Genomic DNA, 21,810 nt, shown 5'->3' with positions numbered 1-21,810 from the left:
AATAAAACCTCATGCTTTCATGTATAAATATCTTGCACAGAAACCCAAGTTTGTTAAGAACTCTGGGAAAACTAACCCAAAATGACCTAGAAAGATATGGGTACCTAAGGACAAGATATTTTATGTTACATATATCCTTAGCAGCGGAGTTAAGGCACTAGCCATGGTACTTGGACTCTCGATGCTCACAGCACATGACGGGAAGAAGGCATATGTTCTAAACTCTAGAACTTAAGTCTGGAGGCATCGTCGGTTTTAGAGGTGATCGGAAAGGGAATATCATTGGCTCTAGAACAATAGGTAATGGTACACTCCCTTCCATTACTAATGTTCTTTTAGTTAAAGGATTAATGCATAATATGTTGTCCATAAGTCAATTAAGTGACAATGGTTATGACATTATTTTCAATCAAAAGTCCTATAAAGTTGTCAGTCAAAAGGATGGCTCAGTTCTTTTCAATAAAAAGAGGAAGAACAACATTTATAAGATAAGACTTTCTGATTTGAAAAATCAGAATGTAAAATGTATTATGTCTTTTAATGAAGAGCAATGGACGTGGAATAGATGATTGGGTAATGTTAGCATGAGGAGGATTTTTCAGCTAAACAAACTTAATTTAGTCAGAGGCCTGCCAGATCTGAAGTTTGCTTTAGATGCTCTCTGTGAAGCATGTCAGAAAGACAAGTTTTCTAAAACTTCTTTCAAGGCTAAATATGTTGTTTCATCCTCCACACCATTGGAACTTTTGCATATTGACTTGTTTGGTCCAGTGAAAACGGCCTCTGTTAATTGTAAAAAGTATGGACTGGTCATTGTTGATGACTATAGTAGATGGACATGGGTGAAATTTCTTAGACACAAGGATGAGTCACAATATATGTTTTCTACCTTTTGCTCCCAAGTGCAAAATGATAAAGATCTCAAAATTATAAAAGTCATAAGTGATCATGGTGGTAAATTTTAAAATAAATATTTTGAAAAACTCTTTAATGCTAATGGCATTTCCCATAATTTCTCCTGTCCTAGAACTCCATAATAAAATGGAGTTGTAGAGAGGAAGAATATGACTCTGCAAGAGATGGCCAGAACCATGATCAACGAGACTAATGTGGCCAAGCACTTTTTGGCAGAGGCAGTTAAAACAATATTTTATATTCATATTAGGATCTCTATAAGACATATTCTAGGTATGACTCCCTATGAACTGTGGAAGAATATGAAGCCTAACATTTCATATTTTCATCCTTTTGGATGTTCTTGTTTTATGTTGAACACTAAAGAGACTATAAGAAAGTTTGATTCTAAGTCACAAAAGTGCATCATGTTAGGATACTTTAAACACTCAAAAGGCTACGAAATGCATAACATTGAGACACAGGTTGTTGAAGAATAAATCCATGTTAGATTCGATGGTAACCTTGACTCTGAAAATTCAAAGCTAGTTGAGAAATTTTCAGATCTGGAGATCACTTACTCAGGTTCTTAAGGAAAGAATTCAGAAGCCAAAGAAGCTGAAGTTAAAGACTCTAAAGCTCCTCAACCATAAGTTATTGAAGCTCATACTCCTCTGAGACGGCACAAACAGGGATCTTCACATTCTGAAGAGATTCTGGGTGACAAGTCAGAACCTTTAATAATTTTCTGATAATTATTTTGACGTGATCAGTTGTAGAATACCATTTGTCTAGAACTTTAAGTCCCGCGACAAGAATCTGAAACCTTGAGAACATAGTCTCAACTTTTTCATCATCTTCCATTTTGAAAGCCTCATATTTTTGGATTAAGGCCAAGGCCTTTGTCTCCTTTACTTGAGTTTCCCTCATGAATCATTCTTAGAGAGTCAAAGAATGATTTGGCAGAATCCCTATTTGTTATCTTCTCATACTCCATATAAGAGATAGCATTAAGCAATATGGTTCTGGCCTTATGATGATTTTTGAAGTCTTTCTTCTATTGATCAGACATATAACTTCTTGCTAAAGTATTTCCTTCATCATTTACTGGGTGAGCATAGTCATCGACTACGAGATCCCATAGATCAACATCATAACCAAGAAAGAAACATTCTTTTATGTCTTTCTAGTAGTCAAATTTCTCACCATCAAAAATAGGTGGTTTTGCACTGTAATGATCTTTATCATTATTATTAACAACATTAGCAGCAACCATTGTTTCTCACACAACTGGATCAACACTGAACATTGTGAGGTGTTGATAAAGCTTTTATCAAAATCAGAACCGGAGCTCTGATGCCAATTGAACGTGTGAAAAACACAAGATACGAGGGTTTGAATTGGGTTTTATAAGCAAAAGCTTTTTCCAAAACAAAAACACCACTAACAAGTTAATAACAAGGAGATAAAAACACAAGTATTTTTATCCTTGTTTGCTTGAACTCAAAGCTAATCCAGTCGACCCGTGATCAGTCACCATTTGTGCTATAATTATAATTATGTTAGCAGGTGAAAGCATGTGAGTTACTTGCATTTTGCATAAAGTTTAAGTGGTTTTTACACCTTCTTTTACCGTTATCATCATTTTATCTCTTCACTGTGTTTCATCAGTTTGTTTCCATTTTCCGCATTTTATGCTTGGGTTGTGTGTTATTACTGTTTTCCGGGTTCAAATAGATATTCAAGTACAATCGGATGCAGAAGCCAAGGAGAATCGCAAAGAATCAGAGAAGTTTTCCCATGCTTCAGTAAGCCTGTTACGACTATCCCTAGCACCTACTACGGGCCGTAGCAAAGAAGTCTGAACAGATCAAAAATCCATCCAAAACAGGGGCCCATTACGGCTACCTAAAGCACCTGCTATGGGCCATAGTGAAAGGTCTGGAACAAAGCCCAAATTTTACAAAAACAGTGGCCTGCTACAGCCATCCCTAACACCTGCTACGGGCCGTAGCAGGGGGCCTGGACGAGAACATAAAAGACAGGGGCCTTCTATGGCCACCCGTAGCACCGGCTACAGGCCATAGCAGGCATGCGCGTAAAAAACTCAATTTTGTCTTTTCTTTTGTTAATCTTAAGTGAAGGGCATTTTGGTCAATTAGAAACCTGATGTTATTGGAAACCCTTGAGAACTGATATTAATTAATTGATATTTGTTGTTGCAATAGTGACTCAGAGTTGTTACAGGGAGAAATCACACACATTCCCTAGCATATTACTCTATCTTTCAAACTCATTCTCAACACTATTTATTTTATTTGTAATTATTTTTTATATATTTTCATTAAAAACCCCAACATTAGTTTTTGTTTAATTGAACAACAATTAGAACCCAATATTTACAAGCATTCCTTGAGATCGACATTCGGGGAACTTTCCTCATTATTACTACAAAGGAAAAATGGTACACTTGATATTTTTTCGATCATGTTTTTGGCGTCGTTGCTGGGGACTGCCAAAATATAGAGTTTAATTTAGTTCAGTTAAAATTTTGTTGCTCTGCAACTAAAATTTAATTTATGTTATTTCATTTATTTCGACCTTTATCAATTAATCTGTTTCTGATATTTTTATGTGAGGTAACGCCTCAACTGAATTTCTTTTTAACGCATAAATCGAAATAACTTTGCGTGCAAGACTCAGACAAGCTTAGTTAGCAAGACTGGAATCAGACAAAGAGCAACCCGCCATTCATTCAGATTCAAATCCAGAAAGAGAGGTTGAAACAATGGGTGAAAATCCACCACCACTAGAAAGACTATTAGGTGACTATGGGATGACAAATGCACCGGGTGGTAGGCTAACAATTGCGAACTAACCGGTGAATGCGCCAAACTTTCAGCTGCATCCCAGCACTATTAATCAATTGGAGAGGAGACCTTTTTCGGGAAAAATCAATAAAGATGCAAATAAGCATTTACAAAGGTTTCTGACTATGAGCATCACTCTAAAGATAGAGGGACACACTTAAGAGGTAAAGAAGCTACGAATGTTTCCTTTTACCCTATCTGAAGATGCAGAAGAATGGTTCTACTCGTTACCTACTGGGAGTATTACCACCTGGGAACAAATGGAAATCGCTTTTCTGAATGAGTATTTTCCAGCTTCAGTTTTCCTCAGGAAAAGATACAACATCATGAACTTCAAACAAAAAGAAGGTGAATCACTTGGCGATTCATACAAAAGATTCAAGAGGTTACTTGTTGCTTGCCCGACACACAACTTGGACCAGACAGAGCAAATGTAGATGTTTATCAATGGTCTTCAATTAAAAACAAAATAATTGATTGATACAGTAGTCGGTGGCTCATCAAACTTTTCAACAACCACATGTATTAAAAAGATCATTGAGGTAATAGCTGCAAATGAGCATTTGGAGTTATATGATAGGTGTTCAAGTATATCTGGAAGATTATTGATCCGAAGCTTGAAACAAATAAAATAAGGATAGAAGACACAATTGTTGCAGAAGTTGAAAAGAAACTTAAAGCAATGAATATTGGTATGCAACAGGTAGCTCAAATTCAGTCGGTCCAAAGTGTTGGTTATGAAATTTGTGGCGGGCCTCATTTGACTGTATATTGTGTTACAACCGCACAACAAATGGAAGAGTTAAATTTTTGAAACAGAACAACCCTTATTCTAACACTTATAATCCAGGCTGGAAGAATCATCCAAATTTTTTTCCTGGAAAGACCAACAAGGGAATGTTCAAAAGCAGGGTCCCATTCAATATCAGAACCAACCACATCAATATCAGTAACAAGCACCCAAAAAGGTCGGTTGGGAACTTGCCATTGAAAAGATGACAACTCAAAATTCCCAATTCCAATAAGAAACAAGAAATAATCAGAGGAACACTACTGCTTCTATCAAAAATCTGGAAGTTCAGATGGGTCAAATAGCTCAACAAATAGCAGGTTCTCGAGCACAAGGTTCCCTCCCAAGTGAAACAGTACGAAATCTGAGAAATCATGAGAATGTTAATGTTGTCACGACAAGAAGTCAACAAGTTTCTAAAGATGAGGGAGAGAGGGCGGCAAAGGATGACCATATCATGGAGGTAGTTCTGGAAGTGAGGGAAAATAAGAAAGAAGAAGAAGAAGTAATACCACCAGTAAAGACAATTGAAGAGAAAAATAAAAAAGAGGCTAAACCTGTGATTAAGTTACCCTACCCTCAGGGAGTGACAAAGAAGGATCCAAGAGAGACAAACTTTGATAAATTCATCACAATGTTCAAAAAAGATAGAGATCAATATGCCTTTCTTTGAAGCACTCGAGCAAATGCCCATGTACAAAAAATTCATGAAAGAGGTAATCGTTGAAAGGAGGCCACTAGGAGATGGGTCGGTAGCGTTGAATGAAAAGTGTAGTGAAAAATCACCAGGTAGTAGAATCCCAAACAAGCAGGAGGATCTTGGAGCGGTCACAGTCGCATGCACTATAAAAGATAGAACTTTCAAGAAGGTACTAATTGATTCTGGAACCATTGTGAGTCTGATGCCATCGTCAATCTACCAAAGGCTTGGTATTAGAAATGTCAGTGATACAAGGACAAATCTGAAGTTTGCAGATTATTCCATAAAGAATGCATATGGGATAGCAGAAGACGTACTGGTGACAATAGAGCAATTTAGTTTTCCGGTTTATTTTGTGGCCATAGATATACCTGAGGATGAAGAGACACCTATCATTCTTGATCGACCATTCATGCGGGCAAGTCGATGCAATTTCGATATAGACCACAGTACACTAAATTTAAAAGTTTATGATGATGAAATAACCTTGAATGTTCTTGGAAACAGGAAGATTGAGGTGGAAAAATAATATCACTATTGTAAGACCGCAATTTTGACCCTAATATCCCTTATGATATCTCATCATTTGCATTGGCTTTGGGATCACACCTTGGCATCCTCCTTACCCCTCATTCATTGGGTTTGTATGGGGAGAGATCACCGAGCACATTTGATTGTATCATACTTTATTTTATTTATTAACCAAAATGCCAAAAATATGTTTATACTTGTCTTTGTGTCCATTGTAGGTAGTGTGTGTGTCCACCTATGTCCTATCAAGCTCACAACTAGGGTTTGAGATCCTCAATGCAAGGAGATCAATCCAATAATGGTTCAAATTGGTTATAGACATCATATATGGATCCTCGTGTTCTTAATTTGTCAATTTGATCAAAAATCCATCAAGAGTTTGAAGCTTGTTTGCCTTGGAAGCCCTAATTCATCTGGGTATCTTGTGTGACTTCCTCAGCAAGTTTCTTCACCAATTGGTAAAAGATATAAAGGTATAATCCATTTTAAATTATATCAATCATATATGATCCTACATGAGTCCCAAAGATCAAAAGAACTTCAAGTTTGCAAGTTGGTTTAAAGAAGTTGACCAGAGAAAGTCAACAGGTCAAAACTGGGGTTCCCTAGACCCTATCTCCTACAATTTTTGTCACATGAAAATGATTCTAAGAGAAAAGTTACTCCTTATGACATTCCAAACAATTTTCGTGTTGGAATCAAGAGCTAGTTTTTCTGGGAATGACATTTTTTATGGTGAAAGATTATAGGTCATTTTGTTTGAACCCTAGTTAGGAGGTCAACTTCCAAAGACCATAACTTGATCAATTTTTAAGATATGAAGGCCATCCAAGTTTCATGATCAATTTAAAGATGTCTTCTCTAACTTTAATTCTTTGATAAATGTCAAATTCAACTTGAAAGGGAATGTTCCAAGGGGAAACATTATAGGTCATTTTGGGCCATTACCATTAAACAAGCAATTTTCCTCAACTTCTAAAATCCATAACTCCCTAATTACAAATCCAAATGGAGTCAAATTTGTGACCAAATTGAAGAGGAATGAAGTATATACAACTTTGGTGAAGGAACCATTTCCATTTGAAGCTCATAGCAAAAGTTATTCATGGTGGAAGAGGTGGTCATTTGACTTGGGACTTAGAAAAATTTCAATCATGTTTGTTTTCTCAAACTTCCACCTCAAAAGTTATCATGATCCAAGCTCCAAATGGAAACATGTTCAACATCAAATTTGTTCCCCTTGATGTCACCTTTCCAAAAAGTCCAAGACCACTTCATTTGGACAAGAATTGAAGGACTTGCGCATGGGTTCTTTACAAGGCTTCATTTGGTAAGATCTATGTTCAAAATTCATTTCCATAATGCATGACCATGTGATATCACTTCAGGTTGATTAACACATAATGTTGGATCATTTGGCATCATTCCATGGGCCTTGTACACGCCCATGCATCCATGAAAGCAAACTTTCTAATTTTGGCAAAATTTCAAAGGGTGCAAAAATGAATCCCATTACCTATATAAAAAAGTGCATTACCTCAGAACTTCACACACACGTTGCTCAAGCTTTGCCAAGAGATCCCAAAACCCTACACCATATAATACCTAGAGGATTTCTTTGAAATCGAGTTTGAGTTTCACCTTCTATTTTGAGATTCAAACTCCAAGGATTCATTGCCTTTTTCATATCAATTGGTCACTACAAGCAAGAGGAGGAAGAACCAGGTGAATTCAGATCAAGATCAATCTAATTTGAAGCTACCCGAAGGTGAATTTTCTTAAACTTTTCTTCTTCGATTCTCCCTCATTTCTCAATTATTTTTCTTGATTATTGGTTGTTAGAAGTCCTACCAATATAGACAACGAGATTGAGTTGCTTTGAGGTTAAATCGAAGCAACTCAGTTCATGATCCTCAAAATTTAAATCCATGTATCTTTCAATATACTTGGAATTGGAAGAAATTGAGGCCAAATTCGAGCTTCTGATCATTTTTCCTTTACAATGATGTCCTTACTTTTCATTTTGGTGGTGGTTGGTGGTGGACCAGTCCGGTGAGGTCCACTAGAGAAGATGACCGGAGCTTGGGCTACGGCGGTGTGCTGACGTTGCCCAGACCATCTGATCATGTATCCATGTTTTAATCCTGACCCTTCTTTCTAATTATCACGCATGTACACACGTTGACTGTGGCATTTGGTGGAAGCGCGCGCTTGGCCATTAGATATGCCACCTCAATTAATGAGGGAGATCTGATGGCCCTTGTTTTTCTGAATTTTATTTTTATTTCTGAATTTTCATTTAATCCATTTATTTTGTTCAATTCATAATAATTTCATTTTAAATCCAAAAAATATGGGACTTTCACCAAAAATCTTCAAATATTTTTATATTTCATACTTTGAATTAAAATTATTTTTTGGATTAATTTTGGTATTTTTCATGAATTAAATGTTTTTGTGCATATTTTTAATTGTTTTAAGATACTTCTGACTTTTCAAAAATCATAATTTTTTTTGTCTAAGGTCCTTTGACCTTGTTTGACCTAGGATAAATCCCTTGGACATTTATTTGGTGTTTTGAAGGGATTTGATGTTTTGTCCATATTAAAATGCATTTTAATTCATTTTTAAATTGATGTTTAATTGAATAAATGCTTGAAAGTTATGTTGAGTCATTTTTATGGTCTTGTGATGTTTGACTTTCTGTTTGGGCCTTGGTCATAGTTGATTTGACTTTTGTTTGATCAAAATCATTAGATTTTGGGGAATGATGAAATGTACATTTCATCTCCCAAAATGAATGAATGGTATTGATCAGATGAAATTTCTCTCATGATAAATTTGTGTTTCTTATTCCCCTTCCCTCTTCCTCTTCATCCCTATTCTTCCCCAATCCATCATTGACCAATGAAATCTTTTCATGTCTAATGCTAGTTGATTCATCAATGACCTTGTGTCAGATGAATCAACATAAGCCAAATTGAGATAGGTCTTTCCCCTATTTCTTTTAGTGTGTGGTATGTTTTAGGAGTTAGGTTCTTTGTACCAAATATCTAACATGCATTAACACATATATTCTTATTGTCTGGCCTCAAATAGTTGTGACTTCTACATAAGTCCAATTACGATTGCTTAACATAGAGCTAAATTTGACCCTCAAGGCATATCATTCTAGTAAGTGAGATTGTAAGTCTTCCATTCTTCATGGTATTGTGTAAAGACTTGACCTTTTTTCCTTTCATGAGAGTTAGTGGCATACTTGTTGAATTATCCAAGTTGGGGCCTTTCTCATGGAAGATGTCTTGGTTTAAGGATTCATACTTGTGAATGAATGGTTGAGTGTTCTCCAAAGAATGAATTAATCAATTAAAACTCTTCACTAACATTTGACTAACACTTGACTAACTTTTATTCATTTTGCTTTTACTTTCAAGTCATTTATTTTATGCAATTTGAATTTAAGTCATTTATCATTCATCTGCCATTTACATTTCATGCAACTTGTTTATGTTTCAGTCCTTTTCAATTTGCTCACTTGAGCCATATCTTGTGATTGTACATATTGTTTGTTTGTCTTTATATGGTCTTAGGACCTTAAAATACCTAATAACAACAAAAACCCTAAAAAACATCTTGGTGGACTGTTGGACTTGATCTGAGCTTTTGGACTTAGAATTAGGCAACATTCCCTGTGCTAAAGGACTTGGCCAATGCCAACATTTGAGACTAAGCTACCTCTACTTGTGCCTTCATCTGATATAAAACCTTGGATGCCTTGGATTCATCTGCTACTCTGTCTCTATGCTTAATTGTCTTGTTATTATTGTTTATGTTTGATGTTTTATTCTTAGCTGATCAAGGAATATTTCATCTACTATATGGGAAGAAGTTGAAGACTTCTAGCTACTGGATTGCTTTCTTGGATATTTTGGCTATCTTTATTTGATGCCTTGATCTTCACATAATGCTTGGATGTTGTTTATTGCTTGTCAAATTCCAAGGGAAATGGGTTTTTATATAACATTTTTGTCTGTTGGATTGCATCCCATTGATTAGATCTTTTCAACTCTTAACTTTTAATTTTTGCTCAGGGTAGTCTCTTCATCTTCTCTCACTTCTTAAATTTCTAAATCTCTCCCTCTTTTTTCAAAAACCTTCTTTGTTTGTGTTTCCAACTTAGACATGTTTTAATGATTAGAAACTTTGGCCTTATGCCAATGAATTTTCAAACTTTTCTTAAATCAAACTTGTGAATGAATCTAACCACATTGACCTAAATTTCAAAAAGGCAAAAAGAACTAATAACCTCATTCAAAATTTTGGCCTTTTATGCCTTATTATTAAATTTTTGCTAAAATCAATTCACCAACCTTTTGAAATTTTTACCACAAACTACGAGGTTTTGATCCCTCATTTTTTATGTTAGTACGTAGGCACAAGATCGAAGGTCTTGTCAAACACAAAAATATAATTAACGAATTCTTTTCTCATCCCTCCACTCTATATTTTATCAAACACCATTTTGACCAAATCACTTGCACACAAAAAAGGCTTCCTAGGAGTACCTAGGACACTTTGGGTGCTAACACCTTTCCTTTATGTAACCAACCCCCTTACCTGTAATATCTGGCATTTTATTAGTTTTGATTTGAAAACTTCTTATATTTGAGTTTTATTCGTACTTTTTTCCTTTTTCCTTTGGAAACAATAAAAGCGCGTGTTTTATTGACGTCAAGTTTATTCATAGCTTGATGGTTATGAATTTACCGTTACAACTATCAAGTAGGCATGATCAGGACAAATGTGAAAGGCCAAAGTGACATGCCAACATCAGAAAAAGTCTTAAGAAGGCCATCTCAACTGGTCTCACCTCCATTAGTAACCCCGATTAGAAAAGCTCATATTTCCATTCCAAACGCCATGAGAAAGAAGAGAAAGCGAAATCAAGGTAAGGATATGGAAGTTGGAAAGGACTAGTGGCACAAAGGAATTCATACCCTGAAAAAGATGGTGTCTTAGTTTTGGAAAAGAAGTGCAACAAGGTGTGGAAGCTGAAGTACCCCGCATAATAGGGGCAATGAGACGTCAAGCTAATGACGATAAAGGAGCGCTGCTTGGGAGGCAACCCAAGGAAAGTATTCGTAATTTTTATTTTTAGTTTCAATTTTATATTCATTTCTGAGTTTTGTTTGCTTTAAGTGGTTCATTTTCTGTTTGTTTACTTTCATCTAGTAATATGATAATTGTAGCTTTAGTGGTTGTGTGAAAAGTACCCAAACTGAAGGCATGTGTGTCCTTTATGCATGTTAACTCACCAAAATATTTTTTTATATACTTCTAAACGATCTTATTTGTTTAATTAAGTTGGACTGAAAGTTGAGCAGGTTTACCACAATTGATTAAGAAGTCACATCGAGCAAGAGGTATTATGGAGGTTGTCAGCTCTACCCAACATGGTGAGAGCAGAAAAAGCCAAACACAATGTACGTCATAAGAGAGCATTCGGGTATATCTTTATCATTCAGAACTTACGTACGTTCTTTTCTGGTTTCAGGTGTATGATTACACATATTGAGGCACGAATTTTTTCTACCCCTGAGCCTTTCTAGCCATCCTTTTTATTATTATCCATTGTTAACCCTATTTGAGCCTTTAACCATTTGTTTGTTTGAAAAAAACATATAATATTAACCCATGGCCCAAACACTCTTCCGCCGTGTTCAGAGTATTTTTGTGAGTTATCATATCCATGGTCATTCTAAGTTTATGGTTGTTGTTGGAATAACAACCTTTAAGTTTGGGGTAGCTGTGCAGCTTCAGTACAAATGAAGGCACCTGATGATTGAAAAAAAATAAGAGAAGAAAAAGAAAAGATGAAAATTTAAAAAATCAAAGAACCATAGAAAAATAATCATCAGTGCACTTGAAAGAAGGAGAAGTTAGTGGATATTAAAAATAATAACAAATCCTAAAGGACGATTGCAAGAAATAATACCAACACTAATCCATCAGAATGAGCATAGTGAAGATACCATCCCAAGGTGATTTTGCCTTATACACAAGGACTTAATCCACTATAATCAACAAAGTACAATAAACACAAAGAATAACCTTCTTTGTCTTCTCAAGGATCCAACTAAACCTTAGTCTCCTTAAGAACTCACAAAGAACAACCTTATTTGTCTTCTTAAGGATAACCTCTTTAAGGAATCAAACAAAGAGTTTGAATAATATTTTGTGTGTTACAAGATACTTCTACACAAGCAAATTTTACACAAATTAATAGCAAACACTAAAAGAAAACTGTATACAAAAAAATGATAGTTTTTCACAAAGAAAATAACTTGTCAAAATATTTGTGTAATCGGTGTTATTCTTCAAGTTTCCAAGTCTTGCTTATATAGCATAAGCATAGGACCGTTGGAGGGTAAAAACAGGAAAGCTCATTTGAGCGGCTGTCCACAGTTGGATGAGGAAGGAATGATACTGCATATTATCCTTTCGCCCATAAAATCAGTGACAGGTTGATGTATAGTAATGTTCAATCATTTCCGACTCTCTAACCATCATAGCAGACATACGCAGGGACTTTCGACTTAAAGCACCAACCACGACATTCGCCTTACCGGGGTGATAATTCCAGCCAAAGTCATAATCCTTTAATAATTCCAACCATCTGCACAGTCTCATATTTCATTCCCTCTGATCAAACAAGTACTTCAAACTCTTATGATCACTAAACACTTCAAATCTGGAACTATAGAGGTAATGCCTCCAAATTTTCAAGATGAACACCACTGTAACCAACTCTGAATCATGAGTGTAACACCTCAAAATTTGTCCTCCTCTTCTTGAGACTAGATTGACACATTGCATTTCATATTTTAGAGCATTAGGCATTGCATTTTGCATATCATATGAAAATAAGAAGTTCATCCTCCAAGGTCTTTTGAGAAGATGGAGAAGTTACATGATTCAAGCCTAAGGGTCTCTATGAATTGATTATCAACCATCTGAGGGTATGGGCTTCAATTGGGGTTTATTGATTCTTCAAAGGTCTTGAGAATCATTTTGTTTGCAAGGATATATCACCATCATCATGGTTTTATCATCATCAAGGGTTTCAGAGTTCTTCCTCAGGTTCCTCTGGATTAGGGTTGTGACCTCTGGTCAACCCTAATCAATGCCATTCTTCCCACTAGGGTTTCTCAAAGAGATGAGGTATTTTCTTGGGATGAGGATCACATGATTGTTATAAGGAGCTTACATGAGTTAGGTTTCATTTTTGAGCAATTTCTCCAAGTGGTAAAGGTTCAAGGTGGTCAAGACATTTCAAGGTCATCGGAGGATCAAAAAGTCAACTGTGCAGTCAACTGAGGGTTATGAGGTGGGGAAATGAGTTGAGACACCTCAATCATGTTCAAAAGAGGTCCATTCATCATTATAAACATATATCTTGAAGATTCATAGGTCATGGCAAAAGTTACTAAAAATGGAAAATGACCTATAATTCAAAGTTTCCAAATTTGGCAAGTTTTTGTTCCACTTTCAACTTGACTTTTCAATATCAAAGAAGTTTCAAATGGATTTTTGGTGAACATGAAAGTTGTATATCTTTGTCTCCCCTTTCTAAAAAGTTCTAATTCATGTCCATGTGATGAATGGTTGAGGAGTTATGGTCATTTGATCACAAGGTGTGCATGGAAATTCAAAATGGCATAACTTTTGATATAATGCTCCAATTTGGTTCATTCTTTTTGCAAAATGTTTCTCATGTTCAAGGCATCTCAATTTGACATCATTTGGCTCAATTGTGCAAGAGGAATCATGGCCAAAATATTCATTATTTCACATTTGCCTTAAGGATGATACCATGCCACAAATCAAAATTCACAAAGAATCAAGGCAAGGCTTCAATTCAGCATGCTTCATGGACCATATTTGAGTGGAAATAAGCCATTGCATGGAGAGGAGCATGTGCATTATGGCAAGGAGAGCTCCATTTGCATTTTTGCAAGATGCTTCATATCTCACTAATCATGATTAGTACATGGAAAATATGATTAGCATTGTGATTAGTATGGGATATAAATAGTGAAATTCTAGCCATAACCACCATAACTAACTTTTGAGATCAAGATTCAGGAAACTCTCCAAATTTTCTCTCTCTTCGAATCTTCATTTTTCTCACATAACTCTCAAAGATCTTTGCATATTCATGATCATCATGCTTCACTGAGCAAGATTCATCCATTGATTGGAGCAATTCAGCCAGATTTCGAGCAGTTCAAAAGCATTCTCATGAAGATGGAAGTTGGAAATTGAGGTAGATCCAAGGAGTTTCATCCAATTCTTTTTGCGCAAAGCTTCAACAGAAGTTCATAGGAGTGGATCTGGAGCTTCATAGCGCGTGAGGACACGGTTTCAGAGACTTCCATTTCCAGGTGACTCAAGATTCACTTTCTCCTTTTGTTGTTTTCATGATATAGAATTGTAGAGCTTGATGTGTAGATCACGTACATATGTTTAGAATTGAAAATGAGTGAGTATTGAGGAAGTTATGCTGACTGTAAGTTTAGATCTAGGATTTTATTCTCTTCGATTTGCAAAATACATGAAGAATTAGGATGATCCAAGGCCATATTTGGAATCTACGTTGGAAGACAATGGTTGTGGATTTTATGGATTTTATTTGAATTAATTGTTTCCCTCCATTTTTGTTTAATAATTCAATTATTTTGTTTGTTTTGTTTAAAGCATAAAAAATACAAAAATTGTCCAAATGAATCCCAATTTTTTTCATAGTTTGGTATGGATGTCTACTATTTTATGGTGTTAATGTCATGAATTTTGGATATCTGTATTTTTATTTGTGAATTTTTGAATCCATGTGGTGCCAATTTGACCTATTGTGTTCAATGCATTGTGAAATTCTCTATGTTGAGCCATTTGATCCAATTTTTTGCATGCTTGACATTCACACATGACATGAATTATTGGTCACTGGTTTGGAATTTTCCTCACATGTTATCATTGTTTTTGACACATAGAGAATAATGTGACAATTTGTGTCACATTTTTGACATTGAATTGGTGCATTTTTGTTCACATAGAATTTGCATCATTCTGGATTTTATGTTTTGCATGTTGAACATTCATGACATGATGAACTTATATAAAAAATATCAAAGTCATTGCATGCATTTCTGATTTGATATGAATTTTCTAAGTTGGAAGTTCATTTTGTGCCTATTTTTGGTCATTGCATGGCATAGGCAATTTGAGACACTTGCTTATTGATTTGATGCTGGTCCTTTTGAGGACATTAGATGGATTGTTTGAATGTGTGATGTGTAAAAGATTGGGTTCTGTTTTAGTCATTTGGTTGAGTTTTGAATTCATCTCTTATGCCTTTGTTTGTTGGTGTTTTGTTGTGTTGTTTAAATGCACATAAACTAACTTTGTCACTTGTTTCAGGTGTGGATACTCATTGATGATATTGTGGAATACAAAATGCATTGAGTACTAACCTATGTTTGTTTTGTAGGGATTTAATTGATGTGATGAACTCATGAGCTCATTTGAGTGCTATGCACTGAATTGTGTAACTGTTAGGTGGTTTCACTGTTTGTCTGTTGGTTTAATAACTGAAGTACTAACTGTTTAGTCTTTGTACAGGTACCTTAGTTGCTTGCTTGCTTTTGCTCTTGCTTGAGCATTGGATTGTGGTTGACACACCACTCAGGTAGTTAGCTTCTTACTTCATGTAGTCTGGAAGTCTTGTCACCTTTTTGGCAGGCATTTTGCTGGCAAGTCCTCCTTCAGAGGCTCTGTTTGTGTTTGTTTAAGATTGTGCCCAAAGACCTCCAAGGAGAGGCATGTGTTATTTGATAAGACCTCCAATAGAAGAGGCAATTGAAGGATAGAAGGGATTAGCAGCCAATCCCCCGTTATTCAGTGTGTCGTTCTTTATGCTCGCACTACGTGCTGATGCTTCTGAACATGTGCCCCAGATCTTTGTCCAGAGTTTGTCAAGTGGAAAAGGATCCCACTTTCTGGATCCCCATGCTTTCTTTGTCATGAGCTCACCCTGGTCAGGGTTAAGAGATATGAGGTCTCATCCTCATTACCATTTTGATCTGCTCACCCTGACGTTCAATGTTAGTGGTTAAGAGCCCAGTTGATTACCCTTACAGTTTGGCTTGTTTGTCGAGGTTGATATGACCCCTCTTGACTAAAGCCCACCCATTGTTTGGGCCTCTTGTATGGATATAGTGTGTGATGCTTGTTCACTTGTGCTGGTGTGTTTATCTGCTTTCCTCTTCTCATCTCCATTTTTGTAGGAGTTGTATGATTGATTTCTGAGGAAGTTGAATGCATGTTAGAGACCTCAACTTAGGGATATTGATTGCATGACAACTATTAGGCTCGAGTCTTAGTCTCCCTATTAGTTTGTTGCTTCCCCGGTCTCTGGTTAGGAGAGTGTTTTACCCCTGTTAAGGGGAACTACGTCGCCCTGATTCTCATACCAGATGAGATACGTAGGCAGGAGGTTGCGAGCAATCTCTCCGGGCACCCTTTTTCTTTTTTGCTGTGTTGTTTTTGTGTGTGTTCACCCTCTTCTTTGTTTTGGTGTGAGTACTTGTTTGTCCAGCGTGGGCGTGTGTGGTATATTTATACCTGATGGGGTTCATCTTTGAGATTCATTTGGGGTTCATCTTTGGGGTTCACCTTTGGAGTTCATATTGGGGTTCATTTATGACGGTTGTCATTCATATTGGGGTTCATCTGTGACGGTTGTTGTTGCTTGGGGTTCATTTGTGATGATGGTTATTTACTTGGGGTTCATCTTTGGGGTTTATTTGTGGTGACTGGTTGGATAGCTAGTTACCTTGTTGGGGTTTGTTCTGATAACCTTTTCTTTGGTGTACGCTGGTTAGCGTTTGTTATTGTTGGGAGTCAGGTGTAAGTCCATGTATTGGCATTTTGTTTTCTTTTGTTTGTTATTGTTCGGAGTCAGGTGTAAGTCCATGTATTGGCATTCTGTTTCCTTTTGTTTGTTGTTGTTAGGAGTCGGAAGTAAGTCCATGTAGTGGCATTCTGTTTCCCTTTTGAGTGTTTCTTTTGACGTCTCAGCGTCTCTTTTTGGTGTCTGGTTTCGGCGTGCGTTAGCCGAGCTACGAGTGCTCTGATTCTTGTCTAGATAGATAAGATACGTAGGCATAGGACGTGATGTCCTAGTGAGCATGTCTCCCTTTCCCCGAACTACGTTGACTCTGATGTTTGTTTCTAACAAACTACGTAGGCCCAGGATGCGACATCCTGCCGAGTCCACTTCCTCCGTTTTCTTTCTCTTCCCTACCTGTTTATCATTCCAGTTTGTGCAATTTCTTTGAGCAGTTTATTAGCAACCCTTTTCCTTTCCTTTGAGCTATCTTTTGAGCGTGGATCCCATCGAGTACGGCGGACGTCAGGGGTGCTAATACCTTCCCCTTGCGTAACCGACTCCTGTACCTTGTAATCTCTGGTCGTAAGAACGTTCCTTTCCCTTTCTTAGGTTAGTCCTGCGCTCCCTTTCCATCATAGGATGAATAACGTCGGTGGCGGCTCAGTATTTTTTCCGCCGGTTGTTTTTCGCGTTGCGACAATGAGTAGGATAGTTTCTCTCATGAATCCTCAATTATCGTAAAGCATAAGCCACAACCTTGCCATATTGCATTAGCACACCACCTAAACCCATCAATGACGCATCACAATACACCATAAACAATTCATTTGGTTCAGGTAAAATCAAAATCGGAGTTGTAGTCAACCTTTTCTTCAGCTCTACGAAACTGTTCTCCCAACGAACGTCCCACATAAATGGTTTACCTTTGCAGGTCAACTGAGTTAGCGATAGTGCCAACTTGGAAAATCCTTCAATAAACCTACGGTAATAACCATCCAAGCCCTAAAAGCTTCTAATCTCTGCCACCGATTTCAGAGCTTCCCATTGTAGAACTGCATCTACCTTAGATGGATCCACATCAATACCACCACCTGAAATAACATGACCAAGAAAGCTAACCTCTTTCAACCAGAATTCACACTTCGACAACTTAGCATAAAGCTTCTTCTCCTACAACACTTGTAATACAACTCGCAAATGCTCAACATGTTTTTCTTCTGAGTTAGAATAGATCATAATGTCATTAATAAATACCACAATAAATTGATCCAAGTAAGTATGAAAGATACGATTCATGTACTCCATAAATACTCCAGGTGTATTAGAAACACCGAACGACATCACCAAATACTTATAGTGTCAATATCGAGTTCTAAACGCCATCTTCTGTACATCTTCATCCTTCACTGGTGGTAATTTGACCTCAAATCAATTTTTCTAAACACATGCGCACCCACCAACTGATCCATCAAGTAATATATTCTTGGAAGTGGATACTTTTTCTTAATTGTCACTTTATTCAATTGATGGTAATCCACATACAACCTCATGTTGCCGTCTTTCTTCTTTACCAACAACAACGGAGCTCCCTAAGGCGATACACTTGGTCTCATAAATCTCTTTTCTAGCAGATCTTTTAATTATTTCTTCAACTTTGTTACTTCGATGCAGACATCATGTATGGTGCCATAGAAAGAGGTATGGTACTAGGGACAAGATCAATAAAAAACTCAGCCTCTCTCTCTGGCGGTACATCTGAAATGTCATCTGGAAACACCTCTAGAAAATCCCACACTACCTGCAATTCATCAATCACCGCCTGACTCTTAATAGATAACGCCATGAACAACGCAAACACCCGAGCTTCCTTTTCCAAAAGCTAATTCAACTCTCTAAAAGACAAGAAACCAACTTTTTCCTCCTCACCAGGAGTAATAAACCACACCGACTTGTTATAACAATTGATATGAACATGATTGAACTCCAACCAGTTCATCCTCAAGATAACATCAAGATTCTCCAATGGCAAGCAAATAAGATCAATGTCGAAATCCTTATCAAAGATTAAAAGAGGACAAGTCAAACAAACTGAAGTAGTAGTCATCGAACCCTTAACAAGAGTTTTGATAACCATTTCTCCATTCATAGAAGACACAATAAGGCCTAGCCTTTTCACACAATCAACAACAATAAAAGAATGAGTAGCACCAATATCGATAATAGCAAGTAACCACATTCGCTTTGCAACCAGCAACCAGGTGTCCTAACTTCCCACACTTGTAACACTTCTTCATAGCACTCTTGCATTCGCTGACACGATGACCCAACTCACCACACCTATGGCACTTAAGAGGAGTAAGAGAACCTCCCTCACTTGACCTCTTACCATCAGTAGATATTTGTTTACCTTTATCAGCTGGAGCATTATATCGCTTCCCACTGTTCATATTTTGTTTTCCTCTTCTCTCGCTCAACCCCTTGTAGTGAGTCGACCGAGCCTTACTATCATCCTCATAAATTCTACAATTGTTTACCAACTCTGGAAACCTCCTGATATGTTGGTATCCAATCGCCTGCTTAATCTCAGGACGCAAACCATTCTCGAATTTGATACACTTCAAGAACTCAGCAGTCGTTTCACTGTAATGAGGGTAGAACTTTGCAAGTTCCACAAATCTGGTAGCATACTCAGTAATCGACAAGTTACCATGTTTCAGCTCCAGAAACTCAATCTCCTTATTCCCATGAACATCCTCAGGAAAGTACTTTCTCAGAAATTCCCTACGGAACACAGCCCAATTTACAACTTCAGCTGTAACATCCAACATCTAACGAGTGTTGATCCATCAGTCATCAGCTTCCTCAGCTAACATATGCGTACCGAACCGTACCTTATGTGCTTAAGAGAAATCCATCACTCTGAAAATCCTCTCAATCTCCCTGAGCCAAGTCTACGCTCCATCAAGATCATACCTACCCTTGAAAGTAGGCAGATTGTTCCTCTAGAACTTCCCCAAATGTCGAAACTCGTCATTCCTGCCAACATTAGGTTGATTCTGCACAGCCTGAGCAACAACCTGCAAAGCAGCAACAATAACAATGTCGTTTCTTCCATCCATTTTTTGTTTCACACCAACAACATCAACAATGGCTAAAGAGACAACATCGACAATATTCAACTGTCACACCACACTGACTCAACAACTTGGCCGGACATACCGACCTGCTCTAATACCACTATGTAACACCCTAAATTCCCCCGCGTAAATTTAAAACATTTATCAGAGTAAAATAATTCAACATGAAATTTAGGATGCTACACTGCAACCTACAATCAACCTGCTCAATTGAAAAAACATGTAAAATTTGACATTTAGAAAAAAAAGTAGTAATAACCACATGTCTGAATGTTAACTTTTATTAAATAGTAGCGAAACAACAATAACAAACCGTTAACTCAACATATTTGACATCAACATAACATGTCATCATCAGGAATATTAAAACATAACGAAAGACACAACATTCCCAATTCCCAGTGTTACACATCAGAGCAGATACCGACATAAAAATAAACGGAAGACTTCATCTTACATTCACATCTAAGCTCCTACTGTGAATTATCTGTATGTTACCCACGTGGAGGCAACATTCAAACATAATGGGTGAGATGTCATAATTATATAAAGGAAAACATGATAATAAGTAAGCATCAGATTATTACATGCACATCACCCATTCCACAACACAATCCCACATAATCCATACAACAACTATCCATACATAATAGAAACATAACAACCATCCTACATAAAAACAACATAATCAACCATCAAACTCAATAACAAATACAACAAATGTACAATGCAATGAGACTCGACAACTTGACTCAATGCATGTGCTACCAATACATGAACACTCAGGTTTACCGCTTTGATCCTCACCTCCTAGGATCAAAGCCACCAATTCGTTACCATCGCCTCCGATAACATCTCATTCATTCCATCACCTCCAAAATCAGTTATCGGCCCAATTCACACAATGGGATATTAGGCTCACCAACAACTTACCATTTGTCCAACAACAGGAATGCGCACAACATATTATACATGCAACAACAACATCATGCACAATGACCCACCACCATAGTCAATGTACACCGTCAATACTGATTACCATGCATCAAACACATGTTATACAGCTCAACAACATCAACATACAACATAATAAGCAACAACAATGCATTTAAGGTTATGTCACACCACCACATAAATATTATAATGCATTTCCACATTATCATACAACAAAATATTCATTTTCAAGTACTGAAACCAATTTTAAATGAAAGTACACGCTCTCAGTTTTTCGACGCTTCGAACGACACTCGAAGCGGATACTCGAAACAAAAATTATGAATTTTTAAAGTTTTTAAGAAAATGCTCCCAATAATCGGTTACCCTAAAACCAGTAACCGGTTACACTACACTTTGTAGCGCAACCAACACTGGCAACACATACACGGTAATTGGTTACCCAAAAAACGATATTACACCCCCTTTTCCAGCCCCTGCGTAGCCAATATTTCATAGGGTAAATGGTTACCCAAAAACTTGTAACCGATTACACCCCCTAATTTTTGCCCAAAAATGGGGTTTTTAAGTAGTGTAACCGGTTACTCCATTTTTGGTAACCGATTACACTGTTGCAAAAGCACTTTTCCAACGTTCAAAACCCCAACTTATTTACACCGAAAACATTAATGACTTAGTTCTGACTCTGACCCGAAACAACACCAATCATACAACATTGACATCATACAATCCAAAGAATTTTATGATTCCAACAACAACAATAACAATAATTCATCATTCCAACATCAGTCACAACATTATCACATCACAAATAATTCGACAATTATCAATTATCACATTGATCATGAATATAGAGAAGAAAAACACAAAACCTACATGGCATAATCTACCCATCATCATCATGTTAACCCTTAGATAATCAGAACCCCACCCTTACCTTAGAGTTCCTAGCAATTGATTCTTTGACCTTCAACAATGGTGAGTTC

The 21,810-nt window shown here is 36.9% G+C and overlaps 2 protein-coding genes across 2 annotated transcripts; one reads left to right on the top strand and one right to left on the bottom strand.

Annotated features, from left to right (window-relative positions):
- The first annotated feature begins 5,261 nt into the window (after positions 1-5,261).
- LOC127122027 (uncharacterized) lies at positions 5,262-5,783 on the top strand. Its single transcript, XM_051052441.1, has one exon. It carries the CDS (start codon positions 5,262-5,264, stop codon positions 5,781-5,783), a length of 522 nt encoding a protein of 173 aa, XP_050908398.1.
- An 11,952-nt stretch (positions 5,784-17,735) lies between these two features.
- Positions 17,736-19,561, bottom strand: LOC127122025 (uncharacterized). The gene is made up of 4 exons (XM_051052440.1): positions 19,002-19,561; positions 18,646-18,901; positions 18,448-18,531; positions 17,736-17,903 (listed from the first exon to the last, which is right to left on the bottom strand). Exons 1-4 carry the CDS (start codon positions 19,559-19,561, stop codon positions 17,736-17,738), a joined length of 1,068 nt encoding a protein of 355 aa, XP_050908397.1.
- Between the last annotated feature and the right edge of the window lie 2,249 nt (positions 19,562-21,810).

This window comes from Lathyrus oleraceus, chromosome 2 (assembly GCF_024323335.1).
Source record: "Lathyrus oleraceus cultivar Zhongwan6 chromosome 2, CAAS_Psat_ZW6_1.0, whole genome shotgun sequence".
Classification (NCBI taxonomy): Eukaryota; Viridiplantae; Streptophyta; class Magnoliopsida; order Fabales; family Fabaceae; genus Lathyrus; species Lathyrus oleraceus.
This window is presented reverse-complemented; position numbering and strand designations above follow the sequence as displayed.

What these genes read in the sequence shown, in the direction of transcription:
- LOC127122027 (XM_051052441.1), top strand. Translation starts at nt 5,262, where the DNA reads ATGAAAGAGGTAATCGTTGAAAGGAGGCCACTAGGAGATGGGTCGGTA.
- LOC127122025 (XM_051052440.1), bottom strand. Translation starts at nt 19,561, where the DNA reads ATGTTGGATGTTACAGCTGAAGTTGTAAATTGGGCTGTGTTCCGTAGG. An exon ending in CTCCTGGTGAGGAGGAAAAA is followed by an intron (nt 18,532 to 18,645) that starts GTTGGTTTCTTG and finishes GATGAATTGCAG; the next exon opens with GTAGTGTGGGATTTTCTAGA. An exon ending in CTGAGTTTTTTATTGATCTT is followed by an intron (nt 17,904 to 18,447) that starts GTCCCTAGTACC and finishes CAAGTGTTGTAG; the next exon opens with GAGAAGAAGCTTTATGCTAA.